Source organism: Xenopus tropicalis, chromosome 6 (assembly GCF_000004195.4).
Source record: "Xenopus tropicalis strain Nigerian chromosome 6, UCB_Xtro_10.0, whole genome shotgun sequence".
Lineage (NCBI taxonomy): Eukaryota > Metazoa > Chordata > Amphibia > Anura > Pipidae > Xenopus > Xenopus tropicalis.
Genome location: NC_030682.2, coordinates 89,467,927 through 89,483,830, shown reverse-complemented (window position 1 = coordinate 89,483,830; position 15,904 = coordinate 89,467,927). Strand labels below are relative to the sequence as shown.

Below are 15,904 nucleotides of genomic sequence, written 5' to 3'. Positions count from 1 at the left end.
TATTGGGTTGTCTGATGTAAAAAAAAATGTCAATTTAAAATTTTCAGCTGTATGTATATTAATGTTTTTAGTTACAATTTAGATTTAGCTGAGTATACAAGGCAAAAGAACAGACCTAACTCCTAGGACACGGTAATAATTTTCATCTCATGATATTGTCTGCAAAAGTGAATATAATATTCTGAGCAAAAGTATAAAATAGAACTTTGTTCTCCCTCATTAGTCTCCTATTCTAATACAATCAGATATTTAAGTTTGATATTGCATGATTAAATATTTAGCTATAGGAAAACTGTAAATCATGTGAATACAGGTATTGGATCTCTTATCCGGAAACTCATAATCCTAAAGTCTATTTAAGCAAACAATTTTCATTTTTAAAACTCTTTTCCTTTTTCTCTGTAATAATAAAACAGGACCATGTACGTAATCCTAAAATGCATGAATCCATATTGATCACAAACAATCCTTTTGGGTATGTATAATGTTAACATGAGTTTTAGAAGACTAATGTATGATCTAAATTGCAGAAAGATGCCTTATTTGGAAAACCCCTTGTCCCAAGCATTCCAGATAACAGATCAAATATCTGTACTAATTTTATGGTATTTATTGTTGTTTTTATGCTTTAAACCTATGACATGGCAGGCAACCTGACTGTGCTGCCCTTCCAGGGGGCTCAAAGTGAACATTCCAGAGTGATGCCCAATTTATAGCACCTGTGTCTGCCATAGGAAATGTATTTTCCATTTATGTTAATGCAAACCAGCTGCAGGAGGGGGAGGGTTACAACTACTACAGTGTGTCACAGGCCTTTGGCTTTTTGAGTGATGGGTGTCAACAAGAACTGAAAATGATTGCGTAAATTTTCATTTAAGTCCTGTAGAGTACAGTGCTCCTTCCTATAGTGAATAACGATAAATCCGGATTTTTGTTGGGAAGAGATAATTTATTTTATTAAAAGAAAGAGTAAACCAAATATTCTCTTTGATGATGGTTCAAGGTTTGAAATACCAGTTAGATATAGTGTGTAGAAAGTACAGAAACATAAAGATAATGGTGCTAAAGAGGGATCAAATGACCACTGTTGCACAGAGCAGACATCCAAGTGGTGTGCAAAACAGGATAGAGCAGGCCCTTCCCAGGCTGTGTCTCCATGCAGTTTAAAATGTATTTCAATATTAACTCTATGACTGCCGTTTTGAGTGCTGTTTAGGCACAGTGCCAGTTCTAATCCTGGCCTTTTTAAGTTTTTCAAGATTGATAAATAGAGATGATAAATTCTATGACATATGACGTTTATAAGTGAATGGAAAAAATGTGATGGTCAAAATTCACAATGGAGCCTAAATATTGTTTTCAGGCCCAGAGTGCAATATACTGTAAGGCTTATAGCTAGGCTGGGTCTGCCCGTATGCTGATGATTTCCTAATGTATTAAACCAAGTAGTTATATCAGAAAGTTTTGGAGAGAGCTATTTACAGATAATTCATTGACAAGTACTGCTGATCTCAAGCCATCTTCAAAATGATTTTATGAATCATAGAACACATCTATTTTCTTTCAGAATATAGCAGACCCACCCTCTGTCTGACATCTGGGGCACCAGCAGCTGTAGGGTTAATAGTTATAACATATATTAGTTTTTAAGACAGTGAAGCGCAGCTTGATCCAAGCTATTTTATGGATAAAAATTTGCAAAACACTATTTTGAAAGATTCTCCTTTTTACCTTAAAATTGTCCATTTTTGAGAAACAATTCATATCTCATGGAAATGAAAATACATTTCTGTGGTATCAGTCTCTAGTATTTTAAATAAATCAGTATCAGGATCCAGTTCCTCCCTTTCACTCCACATAATCTTGCAGCTTTAATGCAATCAGATCTCTTTGCAAATGTTTGTTGGACTTCTCCTAATGACAGCCACATGCCCTAACCACCATATTCCTGTATTTCTTTAAGATGACATTGGAATTGTCGTCAAAGTAAAGAACTGAGATGGCGTTGAGCTTGGTGGGAGCGCAGCACGGCTTTGGTACATACTCCGGATTCATAAGATGCACCTATAAAATTCATTTAAAAACTATAAATATACAGTTTTACCTTGAAAACTATAAATATGCAGTAATACAACCAGACAAAAAGGTTGGTACAGGTACATGACTGAAAGATATGCTTTGGCTTGAAATATATTTTGTGTTTATGTTTAAGTGAAAGTATGCATGTGTCTGCTTCATTCATGGAAATGGATTACCAATGTAAAATACTCATAATAAAGAATAAAAAAGTAACAATTATGATTGGTAAATACCAAGGCATGGTGTGCTACAGGATAGTGCTCCCTTTGAAGTGGGAAATTAAGGTTGGCTTTCTCCCTACATGATAGGGACCCGCAAATAAAAACTTTCTGCTGTTTTTATATAATGGCATACAATAGACCCTTACCCCAAAAGGTAAGAGTCACAGTTCCATTTCCAACTTTACACTTTACTAGCAATCATAGGAGAAGGGTAATAATAACATTTATTTTTAGGACCCCTCTTACAAGAAGACATTGGGGTCTTTGGACAGGTGATAATATTTTATTTTACATTTTAAAAATGTAAAGCACAACTTTCATCAAGGCTACTGACCCCTGCTCCCCACTATCTTCTAAGGAGTAAAGGCTAGGATAAATGTGCACCAGTTAAATGAACATCTTATCATGCTTTGTATTGCTGTTTACTCACCAATGTTTGCACAATTGCATGATTTGTAGCATTCATGTGCGCATTGAGAGGAAATGAACATTCTCCACCACAGTAATTGGCTGCGTATCCTTTTGGTGCAATAATCCAGTCCTATGAAACAAAAGATGGGGCAATTCAAGGAAAAACTGGTGTTTACTGATATAAGATATTTTCATTGCTCAAGCTGTAATTTTCAGTTCTTACATGAAAGTATATTTCATAATTATTTCATGCAGACAGTGCCTATAATTTGCTCTGGAATGTACTATACTGTAGGTATAAACTGGCAGGGACTGAAACAAGAGTGGCACAGGGTCCAGCCTGTGGGAACCTACAGTTTATGGGGTCATTAAACATGTAGTGAGGTCTTGGAAATCTAGAAACTTTAAAGGGTACATTTCCTTTTTTGCAGGCTTAGTGTGAAACTTCTGAGCATGCAATAAACACTCATGTACTGCTTACCATTACTGCATGGAAAGATGGCTGTTTTCTTTTAGATTAACAGGGTTCTTAACAAAAATACAACTAACATAAAGATCTACAAAACTCCCATTGTAAACTGCCCCTTCTTTCTTCTGTGTATTAACAAAGCTTAAGAGCAACATTAAAAAACTAGACAGTAACAAATGGTAACCATTTCAGATTTGCCTCAGGGAGGGCTTGTGACCAGAAACATGGAACACTATTCAATGTCTTCGTTATCTGTGTTATTACTTCATCAAGTTCCTAGTGGTGTATTTAGGGTAATTAAAGGACATAAATCCTAAGGTCATATAATTCATGTTTTGAAATTTTGGATATTGTGTTTTTTTTTTAATTTTTACTCTATGGTGCAATTTATAGAGGTACATACCTCTATTACATAGAGGTATATAGGTACATTTGTGAAATGTATCTATTGTGTGTCATATAGAACCAATTCAGAAGTGTCTCCTGAAGGTGATAGTGCACACTGTAGTAAATCAGAAAGTCCAGGATGGGCATGCTATCCAGAGTGACAAAATGGTGTTCTACTCTTTGAAACCATCCATCCAGTTTGATTTGTGTGTTTTACTTCTATAAATGGTTAAAGTCTTTCCAAAATGGCCAATTTCCCTTAATGTTTTCCTACTGTATTTACATATGGCTTTTACTACTCTTGTTAAGTGTATTACGGAAGTATCATTGGGTCCGGAATGGAATGCCATGATACGGCAAGAAGCCACATCCAGTTATAGGGGAACATAATTTACAGAGGATATGAGTGGTAATGCTTGATTAGCTGAGCAGCTTTCATTCTGAACGTTAGCTACATTATTCAGGAAGACTGCTGCTACAATGATATCTTGACCACATTTCCTCACACAGTGCACAATATTGTTTTTGAAGGCCTACTGTGAAATGAAAGACCTCAGAGGATATTAAATGGGGATTTATGCAGGTGACGGAGAGCACTGATGAAGAAAAGAAAGACCTTGAAGTTGAGCTGAACATCTTGTGTCACAGTGGGAAAGCAATTCTCAACATATATCATTTTAACATCACAATTCACTTTATATTTCAGGAATGTTTTAAATAATGTAGTTGCTGTACATAAAATTGTGTCTCTGTATTTAAGTTCTCTTCCTGCTGTGTAGGTTGGGATCAGTGTTTTGAAAGTAGCAAATGTGCCAACATTAACGTTATACTATATTTGCATTCCAACATTTGTCTTTGGCTGAAACAAAAATGAGGACCATAGTAAATTGTTGTGTCTTGTAGAGGTGTTATAAGCCTGTATTTTATTTGGAATTATTTAAATATGCAACTATAAAATCCTTGTTTTTTTCCCTGTGGTTAAAGTGGTGTCACAGTCAATGGGTGACCGACATTTTAAGAATGACAATATACAACTAAATGACAAATGAAACATCTACCAAAATAAGGTATAGGGAAGGTATTTAAATCAGATTCTTAAATCAACATTCTGTATATGATTTAAGCAATGGGGGTCATTAATAAAAATGCCAAACTGCCTCAGTTCCTTAATATTTTGCCTACCATGACCATAAGAAGCCACCAGTATCTGTCAGGGCATGTCTGGCAAGGTTCTACAGTGAGGAAGTTTACTCAAGTTGTTGATTTTTTACAAGGATCATTAGTGTAAGCTTTGTTCACATAGATGTCTAAAGGAAAGACTCCTTTAACCAGGGACAGCTGTGGACAGTCCATGATAATGACATTTTGCATCAACATGTAGGGAAAAATTAATTAGCAACTCTGAAAGAGCTGGCTGCCGTTATCAATCTAGAACATGTGCAGGCAGTTTCACGTAAGTACATCCCTGTTGCAAACTTTGCCAATAAGTATACTGCGGCCATAAAGAAGTACAAAACTCCTTATTACGCAAAAAAAAAATATACAAATAATGCAAAGAACACAGACAGTGGTTAGCTGAGCAGCAGAAGTCTTACAAATGATGAGATGAGGCTTTCAGGGGAGACACATCTAAGGAAGCATTCATTTGTCACAAGAATTATGTCAGCTCTGTTACTTTTATTTGCCATGTGTGAGGCTTTCACATTTCCTTAGAGGGCAAAATATACACTAAAAACATTGGCATTCAGAGATATTATTTTCATTTTGTGGTAAAGTGTGTCTATCTTGATAGGAGTGAGACTTTCTAAGTACAGTAACAGTGTACTCATCTACCAAACTTAGCTGGAATAGTTTGAGAAGCACAAAGAACTGGCTGAAACATGGACAAAACGTAAGGTGCGCACATTATTGCTGCTTTTGTTTTGGGAGGGAGCTCTGGCAAGTGTGAATATTTGCTTGGCACTAATATTAACTCTAAGCACATTGTGCAAACACATTAAGCAACAACTTGGTGATGGCTCTACCTGCTCCAGTGATACAGCAGGTAAAAGTGACTGCTGACTGCACATCGCACATAGGACTGTCTGAAGCTTTAGGGTTTATTAGACTTTACCTGTGTGTGCCCTTTAAACTGAGTGCCTACTATTTGTAAATTTTAGTAAAGTTACTATAATATTTTATTATATTAGATTTTCTATGTAGAAAGAAATGCTACTAGGGAAAGAAAATGCTTTTTCTTCCACTCATGTTTCATAGTAACCCCTCTAGGGGGCATATTTATCTCCAATTTTCTTCTGAAGTCCATGGTTGAGAAATGCTGCAGAACATTTTGTGACTTTTTTAATTCTCTAGTATTTATCATTTGTTGCTGGCATTTTCCTGAGTGTAAAAAACAAAAAATTGGGTAAAGTTTCCATAAACTCTAATGGTATAACAACTGCCCATTTGTTTGAATGGATTGTGGAAGCTGTAAGCTCCCTTTTCATTAAAATAACACCAGCAAGAAAATTTCAATTTATGTGGAAAAAAAAAAAAAAAAATCATCTTGACCTTTTATAAATCAGCCTTATGTGTCCTTGATTAATGTAATTGAAAATCAAAGTATTTGAAAAGTTATTAAAAATCAAGTGCATTTAAGTAAATCTAGATACATAGAACTATATATAAATTTTGATGTTTTGAATAACTTACATTTTTAGATCTAGTCTCACATTAAAGACAGGGAAGTGCTGGGGCCAGCTTAAGTTATACAAACTGTTAATGGCATACAGAGAACACTATGCTATGAATCATTTCCAATTGACCAATCACAAAATGATTATATTTTCGCTCACCTGCCACCCCAGGTCTTGAAAGCTAACATACAATTCATGTTTCCGGCATGCTGTTTTAAGCTCACTGCTGTTGTAATCTGGTGGAGAAAAGAAAAATATGTTTAAGACCATTGCAATAGAAATCACACTTGTCTTCTTACCTAAACTGATGGGGAATAGAAATAAATTACAATCATTAAATAAAAATGTTCTTCCTTAGATGAAATCCCCTCTGTCTTGCTCTGCTGGAAACAACTTCCATGATAGCAGTGTGCATGGAGCTGTATATACCTGTGTGAGCTGTTTGACACTTTAGGTGAAATACAATCTATAGGTTGCTTTTTACATCATAATTTTACTACTAAACACAAATTGCTACAAAGCCATCCATTCTCCTTGCAGAGGCCTTCCCCAGAGGAGGATATGAGTCTATCTAGTCCTAACACTACCAGAGTATGTCAGTGAACCAATGTATAGTATAAAACAGAGAACCTTGCATAATGGTGCTAAATATACATTACAAGGTAAACAACTGCTCAGCATAGAGAGTATTACATTCCAGCACTGGTATTTTTCCTTCAAAGACATCAGGCTGCAATGGAATTTATAAAAAAAAGAAAGAATACCGCAGGTTGATCTGTTTTTTTTTCCTATTTGCTGTAAGTGAAAATGAAAATGACATTTTGCAGTTGATCTGCTATGTTCCTGTTTCAGTTAACAGCTTCAACCAGTATGAATTTTATGTGTTTTAATTCAAATATTAATTTGTTTTTTTGGTACCGCAAGCCACCATTTCTTTCAGTTCTTAAACCATAAAAATAAAAGAAACACCCTAAAATGCCCATAATGCATTGTGCTTCATTGACAGCACTTAAAATAATTTTAGAATGATATATGTTTGTTTTATTTATATTTGTTTTATATGTTTCTCCTACTGAGAGAACCTTTTGGTTGCTCAATAGACACATCAGGTTGTAGAGTCAGTCATGACTAAATCCTTAACATGTGTAGAATATGTCACCTCCAACCTAGCCTTCAGTAGCCAGTTCTGCTAGACTTGAATCTGCTACCACAACACAGCATTAAAGACAAGACAAAAGGTCCTACCGCCAAAACCGCACTTAAGTGTAAAAACATCTGTTTTAACGAAGGACTGCCTGCTTAGATCAGGTTTCTGAGTTTTGGCTGGCTTCTAGGAACTAAAGGACACAGCCTTCTCACCAGGAGTAGAATTTTAAAACAGAAGCTCTGCTTTTCAGTTTAAGTTGTTTACCTGAGGGAAAGCTTATATTTCGTAGAAACTGATTGAGTAATCAAAGTACTTGGATCCAATCAGTTTTATTGAGAGCTGGAAGAGGTGCTATGGGAAATTATGCTGAGGTCTCCCTTGCCTATGAATCTTGGTGCTGGGGGTACTGTGCCTACAGCAAGTGGAACAGCCAGTATCACAGGCCTCACATTTTGTGTTTTCAAAGAATCCTTGTGAAACAACACTACTGTGTTAGTCCAGGAACAAGAACTACTAGCAAAATAGCCAACAAAGTAAAGCATCTAAACATTATTCTTCCAATATAGTGGAATGATGTTAATTCAGTATTATGCCAAAATTATTATTGTTCTCTTTCTACTTTTTGTAATTATTGTCAAGCATTTTCTTCATTTTGCCGTAACATTTACCAAATGGCAAAGCCCATGTTTTAATAAAGACATCTGTCAAACTATGGGTGCATGTTGTTTTGTACTTATTTGTGGAAAGAAATAATATATTTATTTTGCTATTAATTAATTCTGTAGGTTAAATAAAAGCAGAAGAGACGCTTCATTTCCTGGCACCTTCCCCTATTACTCTGATGCCTAAAGACAAAGGGAACATAAGGGAAAGAGTTTGTATTGTAATCTGGCATGTGATCCAGAAGCCTGGTGCTATTCCATATACAGTATATTAAGTGAGCAATAGTGCCCTTGGATAATTGCTATACTGCATCCAATGGATTACATAATGAGCTGTATCCCAAAATGCCACGTTATTTACCTTTTTATGGAAAGCTCAAGGTTGTGCTTTCATGTCACCCAAAAAGTACAAAAATACAAAGGTGATGGGCAGAATGCAGATACAAAGAAAAGTCCATAAGGCTTCTCATGGCTCTACAGTCTTCAGGTCTTTCTTTGTTGAGGGAGGGAAACACACAAAAATGCAATATGAGTTTTTATGTGATTAGCATGCATTTCTAAAAGCATTAAAATATGATTTACCCTGGATAATGCTGTTACGTGTTTAATAAGGTTTAAATAACTTTACTTTAGATATCTAGTGGAGAAATAAGGGGAGGTTTAGAGAAGGTTTCTAGTGCCCTTTAATAATGACTGGATATGGGAAATTTATCTGCACGTGTCAGTATACCTTTAAGGTAAATACAGAAGGCCGGGAAACAATTGATAGCATATTACTGCCATTTTTCTCCAGTGCAGCTATAGAAATAACACAGTACAGGAAATCATTTTTTTCTGACTTTTTACTAATTGTTTGATCAGTGTAGGCTTCAGTGGCTCAAACAAGAGCCTGGTATTTAGAAACAACTCAGTATGAAGGATTCAATTAGGAAACCATCTTAATAGCAGGTCCCAGCTGTTTCTTTTTGCAGTGACACTTGCTTTTTATTTTAAAGAAAACAAATTCTGACCCCATGTTTTTTTCCCCCTCCCACATATACATCTGAGGCAATTTAAGATTTCCTACAGCTTTTCCTAAGTTAAGTGCTGGCAAAGAACACATAAATATTTACCAAGGGTGATTTTCCATGGAAGAAAATCATAACGAACGGAATATTACAGCGCAGTTAATTATTTCAGTTTTAATTTCTATTAACCAAGAGCTAGCAGCCAGGTGGGTTGAGGCAACAGCATCAAATGATGACTTCAAGCAACTCAGAATGAAGGAACTTTTTCTCATAATGGACAGATATTGCAAACATAAATCTGGGATTATAATTACTGACTGACTAATATTAACATAAATGAAAGGCTGGGAACATTGAAAAAAGGAAATGTAAGGGATGCTGTCTTCTTGCATTAGAGCTTAGTTTAATCTAATGTGCTGAGAAGCTGGTTTGAATGTATTAAGCAAATTCCAAGGCTACACAAACACATGGATTAATATGATCTTTATACTGACTGAGAAGCTAAAGAGTTTTAGGAAGGTCAAAAACTGACCCCCAGGGAGTAGTAAATAAAGAACATATTTCTATAAGGATCCTGCCTCTCTAATCTAAGAGGTGGTTAAAATGGTTACAAAAAAAGTTTGAAGAAAATGGTTACTAAAGCCTTAAAAAATAACCAAAAAACACATTCAACCACTCTTGTTAAAGAAAACTTAATTAAAGAGTAACTAATCATTTTCAAAAACCCGCAGAGGTACATGACCTTGTCTTAAATTCTAGAGATCTGCATGCTCTCATATTTAATGGAGAACTTAAGGTATATTCACTGGGGATGCCAAAATGTTAGGCACCCCAGTAATTATAATTGCTTACCCGATACGCCGTGTTGGTACTCCGGTTTGCTAAAAATTGCACTGGCCCAGGATACTGTATTTCTGTAGAAGCCAGTATCCAGGCAGGCACATGCGCAGGAGATTGAAAAGCTAAACTTAGAAGCAAAAAAGCCAGCTACTTCACTCTACTGCAGGTGTGCCTGCCCTGCCCAGAGAAAAGAGGAGGGAATCAGAAGTTTTTGGCCAGTGAGTTTTAAAGAGAACAGAAGCACAGGCCCAGACTACAGTTTTAAAGGGAACAGAAGCATGGCCATCCCTGTATATAGTACCTTTCCTTCTCCTATAATTCAGGTTATCTGCTGATGCTAGTTTATTTAAAAGCACAGAGATACAATCTGGGCCATTTACTATGACCCCCAAAGCAAGTCCTAGATCACTAAGGGAAAGCACCCACGGTGGAGCGACTTGCTCGTCCACTTTAGATCACTGCTCGCTCCAAAAAGGGTTTCCACTAGCAACAATAGAAGTCGTCAGTGGAAAGTCCTTCACATCGCTTTGGTTTCCAAAGTGGAGCGAATTTTCCTCCTGAAGTTTCAGACTTCGGAAACTAAAGCGACGCAAAGGGATTTCCACCGACGACTTCTATTGTTGCCGGTGGAAACCCTTTTCGGAGCAGACACTCACCTGTGATAGCAGTGATCTATCGCAGGCAAATAAGTTGCTCCATGGGTGCTTGCCCTAAAGGGCATGATCCTTAGTGCTCATTCGAAAAGCACTTGCTCCATGGGTCTGGACTTAAATGATGCTAAATTAGGGGGCAAAAGGGGTAAATGTTTGGTTATAGTTTTTAGCTGTTGCTGGTGAGTCATGAAGGCTCATTTACAAGCCTAGGGAATGTAAGTTCAAGAGCACTAACGGGTGCAAGTGAATGGTGATAGCTGGGTAACAAGCTGTTCTGGAAAAGGGACCTTGGCCAGGAGGCTAGATATAACGAGAGCCCTTTTGCACCACAGTGGTTTGTAGCATCATAGATGAAAGAAAAATGATTATACAAATGCCAAGGAGAAAATGTCATTGTTTTTTGGAAGCATCACACAGAGAATTATCCAAATTGCATTTGAAGATAATGTTGCAAAACTGAATCTGCTGCAGAGGCAATCACAGGCTACACACGTCAGTATTCTGCTGCAATATGGGCACTATGACTATCACTATCTTGTAATTTCAGGAATTTGTAAAAATAAGGTGGCCTTGCTGGTTTTGCCATGTGAGATCACAGCGCATAGCAGGGACTTCACTGAGCAACCCGCAAGTACTGTACACACATCTGTAATGTATTTACAGGGCAGAACCATTGTACTTTTAAATCATCTTTTTTTTGTAATCCTCTATTATTAAATCTAATCTTTCAAATCCTAGGCCTGCAAGGAATAGCAAAAAAAAAAAAGAAATTAAAAACTTTTAGGGAAACAGCAGACTTGGTTGAGGAATTCCAAACTAATTACCAGTGCAATAATAACGAAGCATTGCAGATATACACAATTCAATACTAATGCACAGAGCTGGATCTAAGTAATCATGGCAAGTTCAGATGAGCATAATTGCTATTGGAAACCCATATATTTTAACCCTTGGGTTAATGAGAGTTATGCAGAGGTTAATGTTGAAAATCCAAAAAGCTTGTATTTCTTTTGATGGAATTGAATTCTGAGCATGCAGTCAAGATGTGCTTTCTTTGGCTGCTCCCTAATGAGAAGCAGAGTGAGGGATCTTAGCTGATGAAATGTGTATTGGCTGCATTTTTGTTTAAAAGACATGTTAGACTTTCGAATATGGGCTAATAATGAGCAGGTGCAAAGAGGACCGTTACATTTAAAGAAATAAATGTATTTAATTATTTAATACCAAAAAGAACTTGAGTGGCTATAGAACTAAACCCCTCATCATCCTCAGTTAGGGGCAGCTCCTCCTTTGAGCATGATTTTCCACTGACTGTATTATATATTAGGCTAATTTCAGACCAGGCATATGGTGTATATTTTCGGCAAGCTGAAAATCGATTGCCAAAAATACAGCCTTACGCCTCCTATCTGTGCCTGAGCCCGAATTAATGGAATGAGTTCAGTGCAGGCACATGTAGCTGATATATGCATAAAAGCGCAGTCTCTCGCATTTTATGCACATATTGGCTACATGTGCCTGCACCTGAGCGTATTCCATTCGTTCGGGTTCAGGCACAAGTATGAAGGGGTATGGCGGTATTTTCAGCAAGCGTTTTTTAGCTTGCCGAAAATATACGCCATACGCCTGGTCTGACATTAGCCTTACCTGTTTTCCAAACTGTGCAGCACCAGGGTCGGACTGGGCTGCCAGGACACCGGGAAAAATCCCGGTGGGCCCCGGCTCTAGTGGGCCCCACGGCCCAGAGCCGACCCTTGCTAGCGCTCCCCCTGCCCTACCGCTTCACCCCTGATGCGTTAAATGTACGCACTCAGGGGAGGACGTCGGGTGGGGGGCCCTGCGGGGGGGGTGGGGGGTTAGGGGACACGGACGGCGGGGGCACCTCCAGGGCCCCTGGGGCGGAAGCCCCGGTGGGCCCTTCACCCCCCAGTTCGACCCTGTGCAGCACTGAATAATTTTGTAGGCACACATACGAGGTGTAGGGCGGTATTTTCAGCAAGCGATTTTCCGTTGCCGAAAATATCCATCCTACGCCTTGTCTGGCATTAGCCTTAGGTAGCAACACTGATTGACACGCAATTTCACATGCTGTTGTGCAAATGGAATTGACAACAGGTGGCAATTATAGGCAATTAGCAAGACATCCCCAATAAAGGTGTGGTTCTGCAGGTGGTGACCACAGACCACTTCTCAGTTCCTATGCTTTCTGGCTGATGTTTTGGTCACTTTTGAATGCTGGTGCTGCTTTCACTCTAGTGGTAGCATGAGATGGAGTCTACAACCCACACAAATGGCTCAGGTAGTGCAGCTCATCCAGGATGGCACATCAATGTGAGCTGTGGCAAGAAGGTTTGCTGTGTCTGTCAGCGTAGTGTCCAGAGCATGGAGGCGCTACCAGGAGACAAGCCAGTACATCAGGAGACGTGGAGAAGGCTGTAGGAGGGCAACAACCCAGCCGTAGGAATGCTACCTCCGCCTTTGTGCAAGGAGGAACAGCAGGAGCACTGCCAGAGCCCTGCAAAATGACCTCCAGCGGGCCACAAATGTGCATGTGTCTGCTCAAACAGACAGAAACAGACTCCGTGAGGGTGATATGAGGGCCCAATGTCCATGGGTGCGGGTTATGCTTACAGCCCAACACCGTGCAGGACGTTTGGCATTTGCCAAAGAACACCACGATTGGCAAATTCGCCACTGGCGCCCTATGCTCTTCACAGATGAAAGCAGGTTCACACTGAGCACATGTGACAGACGTGACAGAGTCTGGAGACGCGGTGGAGAACGTTCTGCTGCCTGCAACATCCTCCAGCATGACCGGTTTGGCAGTGGGTCAGTAATGGTGTGGGGTGGCATTTCTTTGGGGGGCCACACAGTCCTCCATGTGCTCGCCAGAGGTAGCCTGACTGCCATTAGGTACCGAGATGAGATCCTCAGACCCGTTGTGAGACCATATGCTGGTGCGGTTGGCCCTGGGTTCCTCCTAATGCAAGACAAAGCTAGACCACATGTGGATGGAGTGTGTCAGCAGTTCCTGCAAGACAAAGGCATTGATGCTATGGACTGGCCCGCCCGTTTCCCAGACCTGAATCCAATTGAGCGGATCTGGGACATCATTTCTCGCTCCATCCACCAACTCCACGTTGCACCGCAGACTGTCCAGGAGTTGGTGGATGCTTTAGTCCAGGTCTGGGAGGAGATCCCTCAGGAGACCATCCGCCACCTCACCAGGAGAATGCCCAGGCATTGTAGGGAGGTCATACAGGCACGTGGAGGCCACACACACTACTGAGCCTCATTTTGACTTGTTTTAAGGACATTACATCAAAGTTGGATCAGCCTGTAGTGTTTTTTTCCACTGGTCTTTTTTTGTAACTATGTAATTATGTAACTATGAGAGCTGCAGACTAGAGAAGGAAAGGCAGGAGTGTCTGTATCTTTCTTCTAACAGCTTTCCCTCATTTGTCACTGAAGCATAAGTCCTGGAAGAGCCACACAGGCATTGGATGGGTAAAGTTTGAACTACCCTCCAGCCCATCCAACGCCCATGCTAATATACTAAGATACTTAGGAAGTTGTGTAAATACTGCATTTTCAAATAAAAAGGAATATGTCCTAATGATGTACAGTCACCTTGGTTTTGCAGGTAACATACTTAACCAATATCCCATTTCTCAGCATGTACTGGTATTGCAATTTTATTTCCTCATTCTCTTATTTACTGTATAGAGACAGGAGGTGTGTAGAGAAGAACTTGGCAGTGTTGGTCAGCTGCTGAATTGTAACAATAATTGAATTATAAAGCTGTATTAAAAAGTGAGAGACACTTTACCAGTTATACTGGATACCCTCGACACATCCTGAGCTTGGGTGTAGCGGTTGCGATTCTGATTTTTGCGTTTGCTTGTTGCAGATCTTGTTGTCCTCAAATGAACTTCACTGGCTTTAAAAAACGCCACCATAAATGGTTGTTTATCGTAAGGACCATCCCTGCCAACCAAACCCGCAGCTTTTGCATTTATGTTTCTTCCTGAAAAAGATTAATTTTAGGTTAATAAGGGGATCTGTCATTTTTAAGTTAATAAATGTATGTTTATCGCCTGATGTTCTTTAAATCTTTAATAGAAAGAAATCCCAAAAATTCAAAAATTAAAGGCCCATAAAACTACCAGTATAATGTAATATAGAATAACTTAAAAAATGTTTTTTTAAATTTTCATGATATGTACTGTTTTTAATATCTAATTTCACAAATGTGTAAAAGGAGTATAGATAGATAGATATGCAATGTGTCAGATAGAAGCCGCTCTCATGGGACTTATGAAAAAATAAAGTGTTTATTTAAACAGAAGAAACTGGCTTTTTGGCTGAAGCACCAGCCTTTCTTTAATATAATACAATATAAAAGTATATTACATATCAGGACAGAAACTTCAGGAGTCTAATAGTCAGCCCTGTAGTATAAGCCTCACTTTCGACCACACTTACTTTTTCTTTCTATGGCAGACAGGGCTGGACCTAGGGGTAGGCAGAAAAGGTGTGTGCCTAGAACACAACAGTGGGGGAGGCACTAGGCAAGTACCTTTTCAGTCTGGACACCCCCTGGGTAAGAGAAAGAGAGAGTTCAGGTCCTCAGATCCTGTGCATGATGGTGACTCATTACTCCTTCAGCCCCCCCACTCATCACCACATGTGCAGGTGGGGGGACCCAGTGTGGCTTGCCTAGGGTGCCCTTCCAGCTTGGCCAAGCACTGACCTGCCTATTTTTTATTTTTGTGCCTCTGATAAAGTCCACATAGTGGTTGAAACGCGTAGGGCTTCTATGTAATCATAATTACATAAATCTAATTTTTGCTGTTTAAGCAAAATTAATTTTTTGGCCCAGCACTGATGGCAGGCAGTAAGGACAGGGTTGGTTTTACAAAAATAGGAATTAGTGGTGGGCACACTAGTAAACAGCAAAAAAGAATTACATAAGGTGCAATAAAGCCCCAAAATAGCCCCATATAGGTAAATGCATATAAAACAAAAAGGGCTTGCACTCAAAAAAAACAGGTGGTATTATCAAAAAGAGATATCTTTATAAAGCATTATTTCAGCACAATGCTGTACATAGCACGTTCAAATACATATAATACATTCCACCTCAAGCACAAGAAGAATAAAGCAATAAGGGAGCTGATACCCTGGCCAAAATCTGAATGCCCTGACATTTTGTCAGAAAGCCGTTCTCAAGGAGGAATTCTGGTGATAGCTTGAATACCTTATGTAGTTAGACCGCCAAACGTGCACAGCCTGCAGCGCATTTCTTACTACCGGGTTTGTGACATTATTTTATATATATTTTACTACTTTA

At 38.8% G+C, this 15,904-nt stretch overlaps 1 protein-coding gene across 1 annotated transcript in view; it reads right to left on the bottom strand.

The window, feature by feature from the left end:
• Window positions 1-928: 928 nt before the first annotated feature.
• The window catches only part of bmp6 (bone morphogenetic protein 6), an 84,703-nt gene continuing 69,727 nt past the window's right edge, over window positions 929-15,904 (bottom strand). The window contains 4 exon segments of the mRNA NM_001112907.1: window positions 929-2,064; window positions 2,731-2,841; window positions 6,402-6,478; window positions 14,381-14,578. Of these exon segments, the coding sequence (NP_001106378.1) occupies window positions 1,915-2,064; window positions 2,731-2,841; window positions 6,402-6,478; window positions 14,381-14,578 (536 nt within the window). The 3' untranslated portion in view covers window positions 929-1,914.